Source organism: Trifolium pratense, linkage group LG4 (genome assembly GCF_020283565.1).
Source record: "Trifolium pratense cultivar HEN17-A07 linkage group LG4, ARS_RC_1.1, whole genome shotgun sequence".
Lineage (NCBI taxonomy): Eukaryota > Viridiplantae > Streptophyta > Magnoliopsida > Fabales > Fabaceae > Trifolium > Trifolium pratense.
Window position 1 is genome coordinate 2,219,345 of NC_060062.1, and position 24,477 is coordinate 2,243,821.

Consider the following 24,477-nt stretch of genomic DNA (forward strand, 5'->3'; position numbering starts at 1 on the left):
TACACTGTGATAGAGAAGCAAGGTTTTCCAAAGAGGTGGTGCAATTTCTGAATTTGAAATCCAAAAATTTAAAGGAAAAAAGAACAGTTAATGTTGTTAATTTGAAATATGTTATTTTAATAAAAAAAATATTGATTTATAATCTTTCTTGGCTTTGCCATCTCAATATTTTTAATACACATCAACACCTTTTATTTAAATAGAAAATAAATAAAAAGGACAACTTTTTGCATTTTAAAAAATATAAAGACCTAAATAGAAAATTTAAATAAAGAATTTAACTGATACAAATAAATAAGATAAAACCTCTAATTTTACATTAAAAAAAATAGGGAAAAATACACTATATGTTTTTTATCTTATTTATCTATAAATATTGATTCTTTATCATTTTTTCTTCTCATATCAATCTTTTATCTTTATAAACACGCACAAATTAGTCATTGATTTAATTTTTTGATCAAAAAACGCTGATGTGGTAGACCACATGAGATAAATTTAATTATTTTAATTTTTTTTAAGAGTTTAATTGATATGCATCGACGGTGTAAAATAGTTTTACACCATCGTCCAATAAACAACCATTATTTTGCCATGTCATATCAAGAAAGTGGGGTGATGTGGTGGAAAACATGGTTGATATTGGTTGACAGTGTAAAATTATTTCACACCGTCGGTGCATATCAATTAAATACCTAGAAATTATGAATGTTAGCCATCTTCATCATGTTCATTAAACTATAATAAATTATACCAATAGCCCATAAATCGTAACTCAACTAGCAAAAATGCTGAAATTATTAGTGTTGGACGTCAAAACCTGTGTTCAAACTCTGGTCCATTTATCTATCCACAAAAAATTACACCAAAAAACACTTCAAAATAGTATTAGTTTATGTGTTTGTTTACTTCATCTTCTTTCAATTTCAAAATTTCATTAAGATAAAAAAAACCTAGTGTAATTTTACCAAAAGAATAATAGTAATTTTGATACTTCTTTCTAAGATGCACATCCACTGAATATTGAAGCTCCTCGTGTTGTTAGTTGGTTAGTTGCATTGAGATCGTTAGAGTTCGTTGGATTGCTTGGTATTATTTATAGTGAATATAACTCTGCATTTTGTAATCAATCAATCCTTATGAATAATTTTTTTTTATTATAATTATTAATTTTATGTGTGTTCATTCCTTTCTCTAAACTTCATTTCTTTTTATTCTTCTCTTCATTTCTCTTTGATTATAATTATTAACTTGGACTTGGAAGCATACAATCATTTCCTATTTAAAATGAAGGAATACTTACTTCATGGCATGTGATTTATTTTTTACCGCAATATGTAGAAAATACTTAGAAACTTAAAAAAAGAAACAAAGGTTAAATACATATATAATAGACAAAGAACACACCGTTTGTCTTAAATTATTATTAGAGAAATGTTATTTCAACACAATATTCTAACAAAAATACAACAAAGTTTCACTTTATGCTTTTTTTAATATTTTTTGCACATCTCGATAATTGTGCTGTGAGTGGAGAAAGGTTGTATCGTATTTTTGTCCGATCTTTTTGTGTTCATATTGTTGGGAATAATGGCTAAATATCTTTTTTGGAAGATTTTATATTTAAATATAGTTTAGATTTATATTTGAAATAAAATAATATTAGGGTTTATGATTTATATTTCTGTTAGAATATCTAAGATTTGTTTAGAATTTATTATAGGATTAGTTTCTTTTTTTTAAAATATATGATTTGTTTTTATGTAGCTCTATATATAAAGCCATAAGCATGATGAATAAAATAAGAACTTTAGTTTTCTTCGTATAATCCTATATTTGAGGAGAGTTTTCTCCCTAAATTTATATCTCACCAAATTCCGCAATACAAAAACACAAAAAACCATATCAGTGGTATCAGAGCGCCGTCGTTCACAAGGACCCGTAAAGATGGAAGAAGGAGAAGATGAAGTTGATGAAGAAGACGAAGAAAAAGAAGAAACCATGAAATCAACAACCCATAACCTTGACTGCATCTTTATTATGAAGATGTGAAAAAGAAGAGAAAAACAATCCATAGCCAAAAACCATAACCATAACCTACACCTTTCATACGTTATATGCGAGATGGTTTCATGTATTATATAACTCATAACCATAACAAATACATGAAAAAAGCTCAAGTCTCATATGAAGATGTAGGCAACAAAAACAAAGATCAACATGAATCTCGGACGGGATACAACACAAAGATATTCAGTCAGGGAGGAGTGTTAAACAAAAACAGCAACAAAGAATGTGGATGAACAACAACAACAACAACAACAAAAATCAACATGAATCTCATGCTGGATACAACACAAAGATATTCAGTCGAGGAGGAGTGTTCAAAAAAAAAGTTTTTTTCAACTCAAATCTCATGTCGGATACAACACAAAGATATTCGGTCAAAGAGGAGAGGCTTGAGAAACAAAAAAATACAATAAAATTTCAGCGCAAATCTCAGATTGGATACAACAAAAAGATATTCAGTCAAGGAGGAGTGTTGGGAATAATGCCTAAATATCTTTTTTGGAAGATTTTATATTTAAATATAGTTTAGATTTATATTTGAAATAAAATAATATTAGGGTTTATGATTTATATTTCTGTTAGAATATCTAAGATTTGTTTAGAATTTATTATAGGATTAGTTTCTTTTTTTTAAAATATATGATTTGTTTTTATGTAGTTCTATATATAAAGCCATAAGCATGATGAATAAAATAAGAACTTTAGTTTTCTGCGTATAATCCTATATTTGAGGAGAGTTTTCTCTCTAAATTTATATTTCACCAAATTCCGCAATACAAAAACACAAAAAACCATATCACATATAACCCTTCTCTTATTATTAACCACACCTTTCTTAGGTAGCCAAAGTTGCAATAAAGCAAGTGAAGCCATCACAAAAAGATATTATATTTATAAAAGTTTATTTTTAATTATGAGGAATGCTAAGGTCACACTCTTATACACACTCTTTTGAACACACCCACACATATGAAGCCACGTCACTCCCAAAAAAAAATTCTTTTACTTGTCACCGGTTACTAAACTAGATATGTGTATTTTCTTTTTTATTTTCATATTTATTATTTGAACTTTAACCACCCATCTTCTCCCGTCTCCCTCCACTCATCCTCCCACTAAAAATTATCTCTGCAGATTCACCCTGTTTATTATGTTCATTGCTCACCTTCCAAACTGCAAAATCAATTTCATTTTTATTCTTAAAACAACTTGCGTACCATCTCAATAGAATAAAACAAACCCAAATAAAAAATATACATTCAACAAATTTGCAACTAATGAATTGAACCTAAAAATTGATAACCATTCCAACAATACAATTCTAAAGAAATTGAACAAGTATTTAGAAATGGATTTTTCATAAATCTATTTTGTGAGAGGAACTGAGACCCATATATAAATTAATACCCAGATCTATTTTATGAGAAGAATGAAACTGGTGTGTAGAAATTTATTCAACTCATTCACTTACGGTTTGAGACAAATAGCACGCGATTGAAGTTCATGATAGATGGTGACCATGAGAGATTTTAGAGAAGACGAACCAACAACTCAATTAAAAATAAAAAGATTAAATAAAAAATAGAAAAGGTTTCTTTCCACCGGTAGAACTGGTTACCAGGTGAAGGTATTAAAAAGAGAGATGACATGGCTTCATATGTATGAGTGTTTTTAATAATATTTTTCTGTTCTTTTGATTTCAATTGTTTGGTTCCTACAACTCGCTTCTATTAAAGTTAAAGATATTAACAAAAAGGACGATTTAAAATAAAACATAAATAACTTTCAATTGTAATAGGGTGATACTATCAACTAAATCAAACTGTATTCAATTAGTTCCCCTGGGCTAACATATGCAATTTCCAAATATAAATACCAAAATAAGATAAATTTGAAATATAAACTTGACCATCTCCTCTGCTTAAAATATATAAAATAGGCAAATTCTTATCTACCCATTTCATTAAATTGGGCTGGATTACCCATTTAAGTTGGCACTAATCTAAACCATCCAATTAATCTTCTATCATTTATGTCATAAAAAATATAAAAGTTGCAACTCTAGCAAGTTATAATTATGTAATTATAAAAATACCCACTGAATTTTAACAATTTTTCATTCCATCTACTTCAAAGTTCAGATTTTTTTAACTAAAAATTATCATTTTTCATCTTTTCTTAATTTCTAGTTCATTTTCGTTTTATTATTTTTTAAAATTTTGAACTTGGTATGCAACAAATTACAGTAAAACATTAAGTAGTTTTGTGGATCATGATTTTACAAATTTAATGACACAAATTTTGTGTTTTTTCGACAATCATAGAGGGAGAAATCAAAGAAAAACCTCTTCTTTTATGGTGTTCACAAAATCACGAATTTTGTTTTAAATCTCACGTTTTGATGTTTAAAACTTGATAATTTTGTGTTAAAATCTTTAGAAGATTGAATTCTGGTCGAAACGCACCAAAAATCGCACGAAACAGGGCTGAAAACGCGGAGAAAATGGTGATGGAGCGCAACCCAGTTTTGACCCGTTTCTGGTCACGGGTCGACCCGCCAGAGGTTGAAGATACACTGTTCATGCTCCAGTGAGTCCCACTCGCGGGTCAGAGAGAGTGAGGGAGAGTGTGATAGCTACGAGCGTCCGATTTATATGCCGTTTTTTGCGTTGCGCTTTATTTAACAAGCTTTATTTTTATAATATTTTTTTCAAATTTATTTCCTGAATTAAATTTTATTTATAAAATATAACAACAATATTAATTAATTAAACATTTTTAAATAATGTTATTATGAAAAATATGTTAGAAATACAATATTATATATCGTCAACTTTATATTGATATTCACTTCCCTTAATAAAGATGATATGATTATGCTTACCACATTCTACCTTCTCTAATTATAACAAACTTAATTTTTTTAATTAACAAAATCCTACAATTAGATGCAAGTGAAAGGTTAGAAATAAGAAGAAAAAAAATGAATTTTGCACATTATCTTTGTTTGGCATATTCTTGTGTCATGGCAAATAATTTAGAGGAGAGAGTTATCATATTACCGAGGGGATTAGAAATAGTGAAACAACTCCTGACATCGCACGTAGGGACATCGCAGGAGTCGGGGTTTGAACCTTGAACATTCCACTTATTCATCTTTAATATGAAATTTTTAACCACTAGGCTACTTGACAAGAAATAGAGAAACAACTCAATAATTGGCCTATTTTCAAAGCTAGACAGACGAAATCAACGAATTATATGGATATTGGGAGAGACTCGGTACAAATCAAATCTTATTGAAAGTTCAAAGCAACCCAGAACTAATCGAAAGCTTAGAATAATAATCATCTCAAATATTAATTTGATTAAAGTTTTATTATAAACAAGTTTAGAGATTCGTGCATTCGCACAGATCCATTGATTTTTATGCAATATTTAAATTCATAATGATATTAATGCAAAAATATATTTAGGGTAAAATATTTTAAATTTTGTTATAAAATATAAGTGAAACTATTGTGCTATTTATTGTAAAACTTATTAAATTAGTAAAATTGATTTATTAAAAGGTATTTTCCCGTGTATACTTTTAAATAAATTAAAATTAATACGTTCTAAATTTTAAGCATGTCATCTTTTTATTGTATTTATCTTATATTATTTCTATTTTTTTAATATTTATTTTAGTTAAATTACAATAAAGAATATAAAACTTGGAACGTGGTTAAAACTACTAAGGATAAATTAGCAAATTATATAGTAATCAATTTTATTATATTAGAAGTAGATAACTATTGAGCTCTTCCTTGTAAAACTTATTCAATTAATAAAATTATTAAAGGTATTTTCTCGTGTATACATTTAAATAAATTATAATTAATACATTCTAAATTTTAAGCATGTCATCTTTTTATTGTATTTATCTTATATTCTTTCTATTTTTTAAAAATATTTTTAATTTTAGTGAAATTACACATTGGGTATGGGGTCAATTGTCATCCCTAATTCCCAACCTTAACTATCAACTAATTTATCACTCTTCCGCTATTTTTACCAATTAAAGTTTATATTTGTTCTGGTGAACACTCAAAGGGGATTATATTATTAATAATGTGATGTTGGAATTACAATGTTTGATCCCTAATTCTGGGAATCTTAGTAAAAATGTCATATATCCTTTTACAATGAAAGCTTGATGTTATTTATAGACTGATATTCATTCTTCTCCAAGTTTAAACTCCTGGAGATTCGGCCATCACCGTCTTCTCCGGTGATTCAGCGCAAGAATAGGGGTAGTCATCTTTTCCTTCGTCCCCAAGCTATGGAGGTTACGAGGTGTTGATTTCTTCCACGCGAAGTTAAGCAGTTGACACATAGAAGAGGAAGAAGATATTTGGGCGCGACATACTTGCTAGCACCGTCTCGCCGCGTCATGTTGGCTCGCCTCCTCTCATGGATCATTTTGATTGGGCTTTGATACTTTGAGACTTATTGGGCCTAATGGATTTCTCCCTTTTAGCCCATTGCCCGGTCCAATATTACTTTTCACGATAATACTATTTAAAAAATGGTTAGCGGTGTAGTTTATTGTCTGTCTGCCTTTCATTAAAGTGTATATTTTTCATGCATATAAACTTTATTATAAAAAAGTTTATAAATATTCAAATGTTAATTAATTTGAATAAAAAATAGGGTCAAGTAAGTTTTTGGTTATGATAAATATCTCGAATTTTGTTTTTAATTCCTATAAAAAATTTCTACAACTTTTAATCCCTCAAAAATTTTCTGCCACAACTTTTGGCCATTACTTTTAATAAACTTTTGTGTACTTCCACATTTTCGAATGATTTTTTGTATTCATATTTATATTTTTTATGCATTTATATTCATGTTTATAAGGTTATAAAAACCTCTCCCATAACATTTAATTCATTCATTGTCAAAAAATTTTAATTTTTGCAAGAGATATTCTTATGATGTACTAAATATTTAATGGAATAAAACTTGCTAAGAGGGACTAAAAATAAAATTTAAAAGTATATAAGAACTAAAAATATATTTAACTATAAAAAATATGATTTTCTCTATTAAAAATAAAAAATATGATTTAAAAAATATACAATTTCGTATGTTGTTTGCCTTTGTGAAAACAAACGAAAAATAGTGTCAAATTTTCAAAAAATAATGAAAAGGAGTACTAGTACCGTGAGTAAATTAATTAAAGAGAGTGTACCAAAAAAAATTTAATTAAAGAGAGGGAGTTTCAAAAAAAAAAAAAAAAGGCGATTGGTTTTTCATTGTAAACTACAACAGACCTTGAATTGTGTGGGTGTGATTTAATACTTCCCTTCATTAACTTTGGGGAAAATGTAACATTATTAAAAATTTCATTGCTACAATTAAAAATTACAAAGTTAATATCTCTTCACCACTCAATATTTGACAGCTCGGATGGGTAAAAGTAACCCAATTGCTATGGATGGGCAACCAAGTTGTCACCCTCATTATAGTCTATTCAAATAAGGGTAAAATTTAAGGTATAGCAATTTATGTACTCTTTTAAATTTCAACTTCTTTTAAAGAGTACATAAATTACAAGAGCTGTAAGACCACCATGAAATCTCATAAACCCAATTACAAAGCCAGCAAGCTTGAATACGGAAGAAAAACTAAAGCACAATATTATACAGTGGCGTAGATTATCAAGTTTCCGACTTATAAGCTATTTCTACATAAAACTGGAGGACACTCAGGAAAGGAAAAGGATCATTCTTATTATTGAAATAAAAACTGCATCAGTAAAGCAAGATTTGTATCACAAAATGGCTTCTTGATTTGTCAAATACTTTATAATAATTATTATAAGTGCATTCGACAAGCCACTTTGATACAGGTAGAAATCCTAATAACCATAGTCATATATACCTCTTGAGAGAAAACATGAAAAACAGTTAATCATTAATTCCTCCAATACAAAGAAGACTTTCCTTGTAAATTCCCATTTGATAACAGTATCTCTCCCCTTTAACACCAATCTCATCAATTATTTGGGTGCTTAAATCAATCCAGACTAGTTCATCATTTGTTTGTCTGAAGCAAATGCCACCCTTCTTCCCAACTGCAATGGGCCAGTCAAGGGAAGGTATGGGCCCAACGATAAAGAGTTTGATCCACGATTCCTTCACACCGAGTTCAACCAAAATTGAAATGTGAAAAGTAGTAGCCTTGAAACGGTTTGAGATCAAAGCAATAGATTCATTTAACACCACCAATCGTCTATCTATAGCGTCTGGCCACTCTATAGATATAGGATCACGACTTAGATCCATGTCTAACTCTACCGGTGTTGGTGTTGTAAAGAACACCTCATTTCTCAAGTCAAATGACACCAAATAGCCTTCACCATTACCAAAATCAGTTGTACCCCACCAATGACACACTCCATCCATGTATACTCCGACAGGTTTCTCAAAATCAATCATACTGATATCATAACCATCAGGTATATTGACATCGAGTATCCTCCAAGTGTTACTTCTAAGACTATATATCTGCAACAAGGGGTCATATGATCTATCTTCATATGGCACATCTTCCTCTTCGTCAACTACTTGAAAAAATGTTATATAACGAATAAGTTTATAGTCATCTCTAACATTGTCATAACCAAACCCGTGAAATATAAAAAAAGGATCCCTATAAGGTGGTACAGATTCATCAGGGCTGGGAGGAATGCCCATGACTTCAGCGGTAGCCGGGTTCCATAATGCAGCTTGGAAGGAATTCACAATTCCTCTCCTTGTATCTTTCCCAAGACAGAAAATGCCATTAACACTAACAGAACTTAAAATATACATTGCAATATCTTCTCCGTCAAATGGAGGTGGCAAATCTAATTTGATCCTATCCTCAAATTTGTCATTGGAGAGCAAATAGAACGAGGCACGGTAGTAATGAGGGCGTAAAGGCTCATATAGGAAGAGAAACGTATCACCACCGTAATCGGAGCAATGACGGTTATTATTATACAAGAAATGGTTGCGGAGCATGTTCATGAAATAGGGATTTTCAAATAATAGCGACCATGATTTACGTACACATCCAAAACGCTTCAAAGATTTAATAGGTAATTTTGATAAAATAGAGAAAGCAATATCATCAGGAATATGAACATTGATACGGTTGTTGTTGTTGCTTACCTCATACTTTAAATCTTCATTCTTTCCGGCGGCCATTGGCACACATTTCTCCATCTCACGGTTGCAATTTGGAATGAGATCGAAACAGCACTCAGAGCAGCGATGAAGATTTTTTGGTTTTACAACAACTATCTGGCTATGTATTTGAGTCAAAAAAAATTTTTTAAAAAAAAAAAAACTTTTTTTTTTGTTTATCAAGGGAAAAATCAAATAATTATTATAGTGTTACATAATGTGTCCTTAGCATGTACTAATAGAAATTAAAGATATTAGTGATCAAAATTGCGCATTGACATACGTGCAGCGGTCAAATTAAACTCTTATATTTAGGGACGGAGGGAGTAATTTTTATGAATTTAATTTATATGCACCGTCGGTGTAAAGTTATTTTGCACATACGTCCAATAATATACCGACACATCATGTATAGTAATTAAAAACACATGATGTGTCACATTCATTAAATGATGTGACAACACGTCATTGGATGCATGTGTAAAAATAATTTACACCAACAGTGCAAAACAATTAAACTCAATTTTTATAGGATATAATGATGTAATTTATTCATTATTTTTTCTTCTTCACTAAATGCATCATATACTAATGCAATCTCATGGCATCCATAGTACCATATTGTGAAATCTAGGCTGATAACAATTTCCAGCATAAGAGCAATTCATGTAATTGCTTCCCGATTGATCTAAGCAGAGCCTTATTTCGAGCAACTCACCATTATTAGCACAGCGAAGTTCAGACCGCCAAAGTAAACGACCAGCGTAACTGTGCATCATTATGGAAGTAACAAATCGATCTGGAACATAGTGGACATTTGATTGAGGTGTAATGCCTCCTTGCTGAAGGATTGCAACAAGATCAATTCTGCTCCAAATATCGTATGCCTTTTGAAAAAACTGAGTTTGATCAAATGCGTTGTATGAGCATAGTTGAGAGACAGTTGTAGACACTATTGAAGGAGAGGATCCAGATCCCTTTTTCACTCTTGCTCCCAAAAACGTATATTCGGAGTCCACTTTAAATTCGGCCAAGAGATACTTAGGTTAATTTTTTTTACTTAGTGTGTATGTGCGTGCGTTCACTCGTGTGTGCGTGCATGCGTCCGTGTGTGTTAAAATAAATAAATTTATTAATTATTATAACTAAATTTTAAAATAGATTTAGACTCTTATGATCTTGATATTGAAATTGGGTTTATGAGATTTCATAGTGGTCTTACAGCTCTTGTAATTTATGTACTCTTTAAAAGAAGTTGAAATTTAAAAGAGTACATAAATTGCTATACCTTAAATTTTACCCTTATTTGAATAGACTATAATGAGATATTATTTAATAATAATAATTTAATTTGTTGGTTTATTATCTAGAGTATACTCACCATATTAAGTAGGAAATTTTGACCTTGTGAAATAATGGTATGACATGTGATCTGGTTAGGCCAAGTGTTGTTCGAAGGCCACAACCCATGGATTGTGAACCTTCCAAGTTGTGCCCTCCCTCCTTGGCAACGGATATTCTTATTCCTACAATAAGCAGCAGGCCATTGCATGCTCATTTTGAAATACTGAAATGTAGCAAAGGATGATGGAATTAAGAAAAACCATATCATCAATATATTATCAAACTTGTCTTCATCATTTTATTTTTTTTAATTGTGTATATTTGAATTTCAAAGTTATGTGTCTAGCCAGTATATATATAGGTGAAAATATGACCTTTTTTATTTAATACAAAACATACATATATTCTTAATTTCTCTTTTGGCAAAAAAGAGAAGATAATTTTTATATCAAGTTGGTTTATTTCCAATTTTATTTTGACTTTTATTTATTTATTTTTACTTATACACCCAAATACCTCCTCCGGTCCTTTTTATAAGGAACACTTTGAAATTTTTATTTGATCCTTTTTATAATATTTTAAAATGTTAATTGAATTTATTTTAAAAATGTTCCAAGAAACTTTATTTATTTACCAAACACATTGATAGGAATAATGTTCTCAGCAATAATGTTCCAAGGAATAATAAATCCGAGGATTGTTTTGATTAGTCTTTGAAAAGTTTACTATATTACCCATTTTAAAAAGTGTAAAAGCGTAAAAGTGAAATAAATGCCTAAAATAAAATAGAATTAAATAAATGTATATTAGAAATAGTAGTATTAATTAGTTTAAAAGTTGTTAACTTTTGCTTATAATAGTGACCAAAATTTGAAGTGTTTTTTTGCTTATATTTGTGTCCGGAGTGAGTAACTGGCTATGTATTTATGAGTCAAAAATTAAATATAAAAAAGCTTTTTTTGTTGTTTATTAAGGGAAAAATTAAATAATTATTATAGTGTTAGAGAATGTGTCCTTAGCATTTACTAATAGAAATTAAAATATTAGTGATCAAAATTGTGCATTTGTTTACGTGTCATGGTCAAATTAGGTCTTATATATAGGGACGGAGGGAGTAATTTTTAAACTATATAATGATGCAATTTATTCATTATTTTTTTTTTCATTAAATGCATCATATACTAATACAATCTCATGGCATCCATAGTACCATATTGTGAAATCCAGGCTGATAACAATTTCCAGCAGCAATTCATGTAATTGCTTCCCGATTGATCTAAGCAGAGCCTTATTTCGAGCAACTCGCCATTATTAGCGCAGCGAAGTTCAGGCCACGCGCCCAAGTAAACGACCAGCGTAACTGTGCATCATTATGGCAGTAACAAATCGATCTGGAGCATAGTGGACATTTGATTGAGGAGTAATGCCTCCTTTAGGATTGCAACAAGATCAATTCTACTCCAAATATCGTATGCGATTTGAAAAAACTGAGTTTGATTAAATGCGTTGTATGAGCATAGTTGAGAGACAGTTGTAGACACTATTGAAGGAGAGGATCTAGATACCTTTTCCACTCTTGCTCCCAAAAACGTATATTCGGAGTCCACTTTAAATTCGGCCAAGAGATACTTAGGTTAATTTTTTTTACTTAGTGTGTATGTGCGTGCGTGCGTTCACTCGTGTGTGCGTGCATGCGTCCGTGTGTGTTAAAATAAATAAATTTATTAATTATTATAACTAAATTTTAAAATAAATTTAGACTCTTATCACTACTAGAAATTTCGCTTTTAGCGACCGATTTAGAGACCGATTTTCATCAAAATCGGTCTCTAAATCCGTTAGCGACCGATTTAGCGACCAACTAAAATCAGCATCAACGACCCTGGTCGCTACTTCGTTGTGACCAAGCTAGCGACCGAATTTTAGCGACCAAATTAGCGACTGATTTTAGAGACTGAAATAGTGACCGAACTTAGAGACTGGCTTAGAGACTAATTTGCGTCGGAACTACTGTCGCTCATAATAATCGGTCTCCAATTCGGTCTCTAAAATCCCTTAGCGACCGATTTAGCGACCGAATCTTTTTTTACTTTGAAGATAAAACTTTTGGTCTCTAGTTCGGTCTCTAACAGCGACCGAAATATTGGTTGCTAATAATCGGTCTCTAATTCGGTCTCTCTAATTACTTAGCGACCGATTTAGCGACCAATTTTTTTTTTAACTTAGAAACTTGAAATTTGGTCTCTAATTCGGTCTCTATAGCGACCGAATTATTTCGGTCTCTAAATCGGTCTCTAAAAGCGAATTTTCTAGTAGTGTATGATCTTGATATTGAAATCAATTTGAAGAATGACAAATTATCAGAGAGATTTTAACGATTGAAAGTATTATCTTTAATTTATTTTCCCATTATATTTATATATTTTATAATTATATGACTTATAAAAAATATTTATATATTATAACTTGCATAGGACATTCAAAATATTTATATATTTTATAATCTTTCTTGGCTTTGCCATCTCAATATTTTTAATACACATCAACACCTTTTATTTAAATAGAAAATAAATAAAAAGGACAACTTTTTGCATTTTAAAAAATATAAAGACCTAAATAGAAAAATAAAATAAAGAATTTAACTGATACAAATAAATAAGATAAAACCTCTAATTTTACATTAAAAAAAATAGGGAAAAATACACTATATGTTTTTTATCTTATTTATCTATAAATATTGATTCTTTATCATTTTTTCTTCTCATATCAATCTTTTATCTTTATAAACACGCACAAATTAGTCATTGATTTAATTTTTTGATCAAAAAACGCTGATGTGGTATAGACCACATAAGATAAATTTAATTTTTTTAATTTTTTTAAGAGTTTAATTGATATGCATCGATGGTGTAAAATAGTTTTACACCATCGTCCAATAAACAACCATTATTTTGCCATGTCATATCAAGAAAGTGAGGTGATGTGGCGGAAAACATGATTGATATTGGTTGACAGTGTAAAATTATTTCACACCGTCGGTGCATATCAATTAAATACCTAGAAATTATGAATGTTAGCCATCTTCATCATGTTCATTAAACTATAATAAATTATACCAATAGCCCATAAATCGTAACTCAACTAGCAAAAATGCTGAAATTATTAGTGTTGGACGTCAAAACCTGTGTTCAAACTCTGGTCCATTTATCTATCCACAAAAAATTACACCAAAAAACACTTCAAAATAGTATTAGTTTATGTGTTTGTTTACTTCATCTTCTTTCAATTTCAAAATTTCATTAAGATAAAAAAAACCTAGTGTAATTTTACCAAAAGAATAATAGTAATTTTGATACTTCTTTCTAAGATGCACATCCACTGAATATTGAAGCTCCTCGTGTTGTTAGTTGGTTAGTTGCATTGAGATCGTTAGAGTTCGTTGGATTGCTTGGTATTATAGTCAGGGACGGACCTGGAGGGGGTAAGCAGTGGCCAAGGCCCCCCCTGCTCCTCATTTACATACATACATATACATAATATATCATATACGATTAGTATATTATATCTATTATTTATCATTTACATTATATAAATAAGAATTTAATTGATATGTATTTATGGTGTAAAAATATTTATATTGTTGAACAATTATAAATGTTGAATTAGTAAAAATATAGCCTTTTAATTAACAAAAAATTAGTTGTTTTAAGTGGTAAAAGTTTTGGGTCTGTTAAGTAAGTGGTCAAAAGTTTGATATTTGGCTCTTGTGTATGAACAAAATTCGTTTGAGGGGACTAACTCATTTTTTGTGCCCCACATATTTCCTGGAGGTAATTAGTCATCAGTCACTATTAAACAAGCACTTCGTAAATATAACACGGTAACATAAAAAAAAAATATTACATGGACAGTGTAACAAAAAAATCTACATTTATTTTTATTATTTTACTATTTTATGGCCCCCGGTATGATAAACTTCTGGATCCGTCCCTGATTATAGTGAATATAACTCTGCATTTTGTAATCAATTAATCCTTATGAATAATTTTTTTTGATTATAATTATTAATTTTATGTGTGTTCATTCCTTTCTCTAAACTTCATTTCTTTTTATTCTTCTCTTCATTTCTCTTTGATTATAAATTAATTTGGGGTCCGGTTAAGGTGCATAAGCCCAAGCTTATGCACCATGCATAATTGTTATGTGCGCCCCCCATATTGCTACGCGCGCCCCCCAACTGCTACGCGCCCCCCATTTTCTAGCCCCAATTTCTAGCGCTCCCCCCATATAGCTACGCGCGCCCCCCCCCCATTTTCTAGCCCCCCAATTTCTAGCGCACCCCCCCAGGTTTTTTTTTTTTTTTTTTAGATTTCTAGCGCACCCCTCAGATTTTTTTTATCACGCTTTTAATTTTGATTGATTTTATTTTATTTTATTTTATTGATTAGGGATAAATTTCAGAGTATTATGTATGGTTAATTATTTTAGTAGTTAGTTTTAAACTAAAATCATGCCAAACCATCATCGCTGTAACCGCTGCAAGCTCTTCAATCTTCTTCGCTCTCGCTATCTTCGTTTTCCAATCGGAATCTTACAAATTGATTCTCTTGAATCGACCGAAAACTAGAACGAATTGCAATTTCTGAGATGAATCGGAATCGGAATCGGAGTTTTGCAATTTTTAAGATGAATTGGAATCGGAGTTCGTGAGAGAAGGTGTGAGTTCGTGAGAGAAGGTGAAGAAGATGAACAGTGATCGCGGATGAACAGTGATCACGTTTTCACTGTTTCGCGTAAGAGAAGATGAACGGTGAATTTTCGTTACAATTATTCTGGAAACCATTGTGCTGGTTAAATGGTTTCAGAGAGTTAAAAAGTTAAACCATTTGTATTATAAAATGGTTTTATGTGTTTATTGAAATCAATATTGTGTTTTTATGGTTTTAAAAATCCTGGAAACCATTATGCTGATTAAATGGTTTCAGAGAGTTAAAAAGTGAAACCATTTGTATTATAAAATGGTTTTATGTGTTTATTGAAATCAATATTGTGTTTTTATGTTTTAAAAATCCTGAAAACCATTATGCTGGTTAAATGGTTTCAGAGAGTTAAAAAGTGAAACCATTTGTATTATAAAATGGTTTTATGTGTTTATTGAAATCAATATTGTGTTTTTAATATTGAATTTATTGTATTATTGAAATAATATTCCTTCATTATTATTACTATTACTGAACCAAATTAACATCTCAAGATTCTCTAACCAATAATCACTCAACAATTATAAAATAAAAAAATAAAAAAAATTAATCACTCTACTTTGTCTCCATTCAGCAAAAACACAAATATTTTATCACTAAAAAAACCTCATCACAAAAAGAAAAACCAAGCTACCCAATTCGAGTCTAATTCATACGTTCTTCATTGCCGTTCAAATTCGATTCTGAGACAAAAAAAAAAGCCTAGAAATCTAAAAAAAAAAAAAAACCTGGGGGGGGTGCGCTAGAAATTGGGGGGCTAGAAAATGGGGGGGGGGGCGCGTAGCAATTGGGGGGCGCGCGTAGCAATTGGGCTTTCAGGCCTAGTAGGCTAAAAATAAAAACAAAACGTGTGCATCAGCAGAAAGGGGGTGGGGATAGCGAGCCTTTGGGGGGGCTGGGGGGCGCGCGCGAGAAATTTCTAGGGGGCGCGCGAGTAATTCTGGGCTTATGCACCATGCATAAACATCCCCTTATGCATATTAACTTTTGCCATTAATTTGGACTTGGAAGCATACAATCATTTCCTATTTAAAATGAAGGAATACTTACTTCATGGCATGTGATTTATTTTTTACCGAAATATGTAGAAAATACTTAGAAACTTAAAAAAAGAAACAAAGGTTAAATACATATATAATAGACAAAGAACACACCGTTTGTCTTAAATTATTATTAACCACACCTTTCTTAGCTAGCCAAAGTTGCAATAAAGCAAGTGAAGCATTAGGGGCCTAGGTTTCCCGTGCTAGGATAGACGGGAAATTTAGTTAGGGTCAATTAGGATACCTGAACAAGGTCGGGCATCGTCCATTCTGGGGGTACTACCCTCATGGCTTCCTGCACACATCTGCGTAACTTAAATAAATAGCCCTGCTTCATTCTTTTCTTTCGACAGATTCTTTCGAGTAAAAGAAGAAATCCTTTGTAGGGGAAACCCTTGGGGGAGATTTGTATTCTTCAATTTTCATAAAAAATTTGATATATCTCAGACTAGGCCTAAAAGGCTGAAGTGTAACATTGATTGAGTTATAGCCATCACAAGATGCTCCGTCCATCATCCTATTATCTAAAGTGAACAATGCAAAAGGATGAAGGACCAAAGACGAGAAAGTCATTCAATTGACCCAAACAACAAAGACTCGACCTTGAGCATGATATCTTAGTTGGCAATGGTCACAACAGTTTCAGGCCGGAACAGTTTTTAATAATACTTTTCTGTTCTTTTGATTTCAATTGTTTTGGTTCCTACAACTCGCTTCTATTAAAGTTAAAGATATTAACAAAAAGGACGATTTAAAATAAAACATAAATAACTTTCAATACCGGAAGCACCTCCGGCACCGTTTCATTTGCACCGAAACTCTCCATCAAGCTCAACGACAAGAACTTTCTGCTTTGGAATCAACAGGTTGAAGGTGTAATCCTCTTTCACAAACTGCACCGTTTTGTCGTTAATCATCAAATTCCGGCAAAATTCGATTCGAAATCCGATCGTATGCTAGACAGAGTCTCTGAAGCTTACGATCTCCAAGATCAGATGTTGTTCACGTGGTTGCTCTCTACATTGGCTGAGTCAGTTCTTCCACGCACCGTCGGTTGCCGTCATGCTTTTCAGGTTTGGGAACAAATCCATAAATATTTCAACGCTCATCTGAAAGCTAAGGTTCGTCAACTCCGATCTGAACTCAAGACTGTCAAGAAAGGTACTAAATCAATCACCGACTTTGTTCTTCGCGTTCGCGAAATTGCTCTGATACCATATTAGATTTCAATCTTTAGAATTGCACATATTGTGAAGTTGCTCTGCAACTTATTATTCATTGATGAATAGTAATGAAAATCCTAATTGTTACAGTGATGAAAGAAGCTATTATATACTAGTGTAGCTTCTAACAGATTCTAAACGGTGTGTAAACAGAAGTCTAACTGCATAGTTAAAAGTGATGGCATCCTAACAATATTGCCAGCTAAGTGTAACTGACTATGCCAGCGTGGAACAGTGGTTGCCAGCTTGGCAGAGAGCAGCCTAAAGCCACTTTCTTCTTTATTAGATACTATCAACTAAATCAAACTGTATTCAATTATTATTACTTTTATGTGTGTTCATTCCTTTCTCAAAACTTCATTTCTCTTTTATTATTCTTCTCTCCCTTTGTCTTTGACTATCTTTCTTTAAAACTAAACTAATTAAACAAGTGTTAAACATTAAATTGTTCCAACACTCCCACAATGGCGAACCAAAATCACATATTTAAATCCAAGCGAAACTCTTGTGGTGGTCTTAGTAAATAACCTTCATTCTGAACACAGTTCCGAGTAAATAACCAATATTCTTTTTCACCTTCACAAAGGCTTCACCATCTAATCAAACTAATTACAACATGAAATGTTGACCAACATTGTCTTGAATAACAACAAACTCTTAATAAAAGCACTAAACAAACACTTGAACATACTCAACATATTCGTAACTAAAAACATATATACTCATAAACATTAGAAATCTGAGTGACCAAAGTTGTGTAGATTAGTATTAACCAAATCATAATTTGTTCTTCCTAAAGATATATAGGTCGTGTTCCATAGCTTGCCAGGAAAAATCCACTTCAACGAATGATTACATTTCAACATTTGCTGAAAATAAAAGAGTAAAGAAAACAGAACAGAACAGAATTTCAAATTAAAAGTTAGTTTGGCATAATTAATTACACAACTATAAGGCAACTGAATGAATTACAAAGAGTAGAAAATTCACTGATTACCATTAGTTAGATGTGGGCTAATACATGCAATTTCCAAATATAAATACCAAAATAAGATAAATTTGAAATAACCTTGCAAATCAGACGACATAATGCAAGCAAGATGTATAAACAGCAATAGGAGGAGTAGTCAACTTGGTAAATATTGGGGGATGCATGCATAGAATAGATAAAAGATATAAAAATACTATATTGTCACACGGTGAATGACTAAATGTTACAAAACAAAGATTCATATGCGGGCAGACCAAGTAAGAACTAAGAAGCATATGCATAACTAAATACCTACTGTTTTATCCGAGTCAAGAAGGATCAGCAAGCAGCCTATTAGCTTAATTTTATCATGATTAGTAATTTGAATTCAAGTTTATCATATATATATTCAATAAGAATAATAACATACAATCATGGGAGGGAGGCAAACACTTGTATTAGTAAGGGAAAAGGGAATGTCAATTCTTGATTGTAATAATAAATACAGTAAGTTTATTATTGAAATAAAAACTACATCAGTTTGCAAATAGAAAGAGAGTAAAAATTCAAAATAAAATTCATAAAGCAAGATTTGTATCACAAAATGGCTTCCTCTTGAGAAAAAACATGAAAAACAGTTAATCATTAATTCCTCCAATACGAAGAAGGCTTTCCTTGTAAATTCCCATTTGATAACAGTATCTCTCCCCTTTAACACCAATCTCATCAATTATTTGGGTGCTTAAATCAATCCAGACTAGTTCATCATTTGTTTGTCTGAAGCAAATGCCACCCTTCTGCCCAACTGCAATGGGCCAGTCAAGGGAAGGTATGGGCCCAACAATAAAGAGTTTGATCCACGATTCCTTCACACCGAGTTCAACCAAAATTGAAATGTGATAAGTAGTAGCCTTGAAACGGTTTGAGATAAAAGCAATAGATTCATTTAACACCACCAATCGTCTATCTATAGCGTCTGGCCACTCTATAGATATAGGATCACGACTTAGATCCATGTCTAACTCTACCGGTGTTGGTGTTATAAAGAACACCTCATTTCTCAAGTCAAATGACACCAAATAGCCTTCACCATTACCAAAATCAGTTGTACCCCACCAATGACACACTTCATCCATGTATACTCCCATAGGTTTCTCAAAAGTAATCATACTGATATCATAACCATCAGGCATATTGACATCGAGTATCCTCCAAGAGTTACTTCTAAGACTGTATATCTGCAACAAGGGGTCATACGATCTATCTTCATATGGCACATCTTCCTCTTCGTCAACTACTTGAAAAAATGTTATATAACGAATAAGTTTATAGTCATCTTTAACATTGTCATAACCAAACCCGTGAAATATAAAAAAAGGATCCCTATAAGGTGGTACAGATTCATCAGGGCTGGGAGGAATGCCCATGACTTCAGCGGTAGCCGGGTTCCATAATGCAGCTTGGAAGGAATTCACAATTCCTCTCCTTGTATCTTTCCCAAGACAGAAAATGCCATTAACACTAACAGAACTTAAAATATACATTGCAATATCATCTCCGTCAAATGGAGGTGGCAAATCTAATTTGATCCTATCCTCAAATTTGTCATTGGAGAGCAAATAGAACGAGGCACGGTAGTAATGAGGGCGTAAAGGCTCATATAGGAAGAGAAACGTATCACCACCGTAATCGGAGCAATGACGGTTATTATTATACAAGAAATGGTTGCGGAGCATGTTCATGAAATAGGGATTTTCAAATAATAGAGACCATGATTTACGTACACATCCAAAACGCTTCAAAGATTTAATAGGTAATTTTGATAAAATAGAGAAAGCAATATCATCAGGAATATGAACATTGATCCTGTTGTTGTTGTTGCTTACCTCATACTTTAAATCTTCATTCTTTCCGGCGGCCATTGGCACACATTTCTCCATCTCACGGTTGCAATTTGGAATGAGATCGAAACAGCACTCAGAGCAGCGATGAAGATTTTTTGGTTTTACAACAACTATCTGGCTATGTATTTGAGTCAAAAAAAAAATTTTTTAAAAAAAAAAAACTTTTTTTTTTGTTTATCAAGGGAAAAATCAAATAATTATTATAGTGTTACATAATGTGTCCTTAGCATGTACTAATAGAAATTAAAGATATTAGTGATCAAAATTGCGCATTGACGTACGTGCAGCGGTCAAATTAAACTCTTATATTTAGGGACGGAGGGAGTAATTTTTATGAATTTAATTTATATGCACCGTCGGTGTAAATTTATTTTGCACATACGTCCAATAATATACCGACACATCATGTATAGTAATTAAAAACACATGATGTGTCACATTCATTAAATGATGTGACAACACGTCATTGGATGCATGTGTAAAAATAATTTACACCAACGGTGCAAAACAATTAAACTCAATTTTTATAGGATATAATGATGTAATTTATTCATTATTTTTTCTTCTTCACTAAATGCATCATATACTAATGCAATCTCATGGCATCCATAGTACCATATTGTGAAATCTAGGCTGATAACAATTTCCAGCATAAGAGCAATTCATGTAATTGCTTCCCGATTGATCTAAGCAGAGCCTTATTTCGAGCAACTCACCATTATTAGCGCAGCGAAGTTCAGACCGCCAAAGTAAACGACCAGCGTAACTGTGCATCATTATGGCAGTAACAAATCGATCCGGAACATAGTGGACATTTGATTGAGGTGTAATGCCTCCTTGTTGAAGGATTGCAACAAGATCAATTCTACTCCAAATATCGTATGCCATTTGAAAAAACTGAGTTTGATTAAATGCGTTGTATGAGCATAGTTGAGAGACAGATGTAGACACTATTGAAGGAGAGGATCCAGATCTCTTTTCCACTCTTGCTCCCAAAAACGTATATTCGGGGTCCATTTTAAATTCGGCCAATATACTTAGGTTAATTTTTTTTACTTAGTGTGTATGTGCGTGCGTTCACTTGTGTGTGCGTGCATGCGTCCGTATGTGTTAAAATAAATAAATTTATTAATTATTATAACTAAATTTTAAAATAGATTTAGACTCTTATGATCTTGATATTGAAATTGGGTTTATGAGATTTCATAGTGGTCTTACAGCTCTTGTAATTTATGTACTCTTTAAAAGAAGTTGAAATTTAAAAGAGTACATAAATTGCTATACCTTAAATTTTACCCTTATTTGAATAGACTATAATGAGATATTATTTAATAATAATAATTTAATTTGTTGGTTTATTATCTAGAGTATACTCACCATATTAAGTAGGAAATTTTGACCTTGTGAAATAATGGTATGACATGTGATCTGGTTAGGCCAAGTGTTGTTCGAAGGCCACAACCCATGGATTGTGAACCTTCCAAGTTGTGCCCTCCCTCCTTGGCAACGGATATTCTTATTCCTACAATAAGCAGCAGGCCATTGCATGCTCATTTTGAAATACTGAAATGTAGCAAAGGATGATGGAATTAAGAAAAACCATATCATCAATATTATCAAACTTGTCTTCATCATTTTTTTTTTTTTAATTGTGTATATTTGAATGTCAAAGTTATGTGTCTAGCCAGTATTTTTTTTTTATAATCAAAATTTTATTATAAGGAAGTACAAAGGGGTACTCAAACTCTTACAACAAAGAGCACTAAACTAAGTGCTCATAATACAAGACATGAGATTTAAACACCAAAAAGAAAAAGGAGTACAAGTCCTACGCCCATACCGACTAGTGAACCACAACCAAGAATGAAGTTTGATTGTCTCCAATAATGACGAAACATCCGGAATATTTCCCTTAAAAATTAGCCAGTATATATATAGGTGAAAATATGACCTTTTTTTATTTACAATACAAAACATACATATATTCTTAATTGCTCTTTTGGCAAAAAAGAGAAGATAATTTTTATATCAAGTTGGTTTATTTCCAATTTTATTTTGACTTTTATTTATTTATTTTTACTTATTCACCCAAATACTCCCTCCAGTCCTTTTTATAAAGAACACTTTGAAATTTTTATTTGGTCCTTTTTATAATATTTTAAAATGTTAATTGAATTTATTTTAAAAATGTTCCAAGAAACTTTATTTATTTACCAAACACATTGATAGGAATAATATTCCCAGCAATAATGTTCCAAGGAATAATAATTCACAAGATTGTTTTGATTAGTCTTTGTTTTCATTTGAGGATCCAGATCCCTTTTCCACTCTTGCTCCCAAAAACGTATATTCGGAGTCCACTTTAAATTCGGCCAAGAGATACTTAGGTTAATTTTTTTTACTTAGTGTGTATGTGCGTGCGTGCGTTCACTCGTGTGTGCGTGCATGCGTCCGTGTGTGTTAAAATAAATAAATTTATTAATTATTATAACTAAATTTTAAAATAGATTTAGACTCTTATGATCTTAATATTGAAATTAATTTGAAGAATGAAAAATTATCAGAGAGATTTTAACGATTGAAAGTATTATCTTTAATTTTTTTTTCCCATTATATTTATATATTTTATAATTATATGACTTATAAAAAATAAAAATAAAAAAACACTAAAATTATAACTTGCGTAGGACATTCAAAATCTCGACCTAGAAGTAGGCCAAGTGTTGTTAGAAGGCCACAACCCATGGGTTGTGAAATTTCTAATCGGTGTCATCCTTCTTGGGCAATGGTTAATTAATCCTACAAAAAGCTGGAGGCCACTGTTCAGTCATTTTGGCATGCAAATTTGCTCTTTGTTGACATGGTGGAAATTTCAGAGAAATAGTATTGCAAAATATAAGGGATGAATACAACTAAAGTTCAAGAAGATCCTATGGTTGATGATGTTACTTAAATCAAACCATTGACTAAATGCTGTCTAGCATCAATTCTTAAATCTTCTTTCATCTTTCTAATAAAATCTTCAAATTTTTTGTTTAGCTCCTCTGTGCTTATACAACTTTCTTCTTCTTCTTCTTCTTCTTCTTCTTCTTCTTCTTCTTCTTCTTCTTCTTCTTCTTCTTCTTCTTCTTCTTCTTCTTCTTCTTCTTCTTCTTCTTCTTCTTCTTCTTCTTCTTCTTCTATGTTGATTTCTTGAATTAGAATGTAATCATTTTCTGACCCTATATCTCCCTCTTCATTATTATTTGCATCAAATAGTTCAACTTCTTCTTCTACATCATTCATCTCTTCTCCTTGTTCTTCATCTATAAGTATTATATTTTCAATATTTTCTTCTACTTCTTCCTCTGCTGCAGCATTTTGTTCATCCGGTTCACTAGTTATCTTCTCATCTTCTCTAACCAACATTGTATCATTGGCTTCAACATCAAGGACATGAGATTGTGAACAATCATCTTCTTTGTCTTCTTCTTCAATATACTTTGATGATGGTAAATCATCTGAGCTATCAGAAGATTTATCGTCATCACTAGAAGAGGCGGAGAAAGATTTAGTTAAACCGACAAAAACAAGGAGGCCATTACAAAGGAGAAACATGCTGTTCTTGTCTATGTTATGAGTAAAGAGTTGAAAAGGTAGAGTAGAGAAATAGAATTTGAAGTAATGGAGAAAAACAAACAATGAAGAAGGTGAAAAGATGAAGGACAACAATGATATTGAAATGAGTAATTGAGTGAATTTAATCAGATTGGAGTTATTAGTTTTCATCCCTTGAGTTAGTGTTGATATATTTTGGAATTTGAGTTGACACATCATATCCATAGTGTTCACTCACTCTATTGAAGAAATGAAAGGAAACTAAGAAGAGATTGATAAATGGAGATTGATCGAAGTGAGAGATTAGATGGTTTGGTGAATTAAAGGCATGAAGGACTCATTATTATAT

At 31.6% G+C, this 24,477-nt stretch overlaps 3 protein-coding genes across 3 annotated transcripts; all 3 read right to left on the reverse strand.

The window, feature by feature from the left end:
* Window positions 1–8,024: 8,024 nt before the first annotated feature.
* LOC123920740 (F-box protein CPR1-like) lies at window positions 8,025–9,326 on the reverse strand. Its single transcript, XM_045973042.1, has 2 exons — window positions 8,461–9,326; window positions 8,025–8,349 (listed from the first exon to the last, which is right to left on the reverse strand). Exons 1-2 carry the CDS (start codon window positions 9,324–9,326, stop codon window positions 8,025–8,027), a joined length of 1,191 nt encoding a protein of 396 aa, XP_045828998.1.
* Window positions 9,327–19,224: 9,898 nt separating this feature from the next.
* Window positions 19,225–20,567, reverse strand: LOC123920741 (F-box protein CPR1-like). Its single transcript, XM_045973043.1, has 2 exons — window positions 19,702–20,567; window positions 19,225–19,590 (listed from the first exon to the last, which is right to left on the reverse strand). Exons 1-2 carry the CDS (start codon window positions 20,565–20,567, stop codon window positions 19,266–19,268), a joined length of 1,191 nt encoding a protein of 396 aa, XP_045828999.1. The 3' UTR covers window positions 19,225–19,265.
* A 2,742-nt stretch (window positions 20,568–23,309) lies between these two features.
* Window positions 23,310–24,454, reverse strand: LOC123923108 (glutamic acid-rich protein-like). The gene has a single exon (XM_045975756.1). The coding sequence runs from the start codon at window positions 24,351–24,353 to the stop codon at window positions 23,481–23,483; it is 873 nt and encodes a 290-aa protein (XP_045831712.1). The 5' UTR covers window positions 24,354–24,454; the 3' UTR covers window positions 23,310–23,480.
* Window positions 24,455–24,477: the final 23 nt, after the last annotated feature.

Coding starts and splice junctions, on each gene's coding strand:
- LOC123920741 (XM_045973043.1), bottom strand. CDS start 20,567: ATGGAGAAATGTGTGCCAATGGCCGCCGGAAAGAATGAAGATTTAAAG. Junction 19,591..19,701: donor AATGGTGAAGGCTATTTGGT/GTCATTTGACTT, acceptor CGCTATAGATAG/ACGATTGGTGGTGTTAAATG.
- LOC123923108 (XM_045975756.1), bottom strand. CDS start 24,353: ATGGATATGATGTGTCAACTCAAATTCCAAAATATATCAACACTAACT.
- LOC123920740 (XM_045973042.1), bottom strand. CDS start 9,326: ATGGAGAAATGTGTGCCAATGGCCGCCGGAAAGAATGAAGATTTAAAG. Junction 8,350..8,460: donor AATGGTGAAGGCTATTTGGT/GTCATTTGACTT, acceptor CGCTATAGATAG/ACGATTGGTGGTGTTAAATG.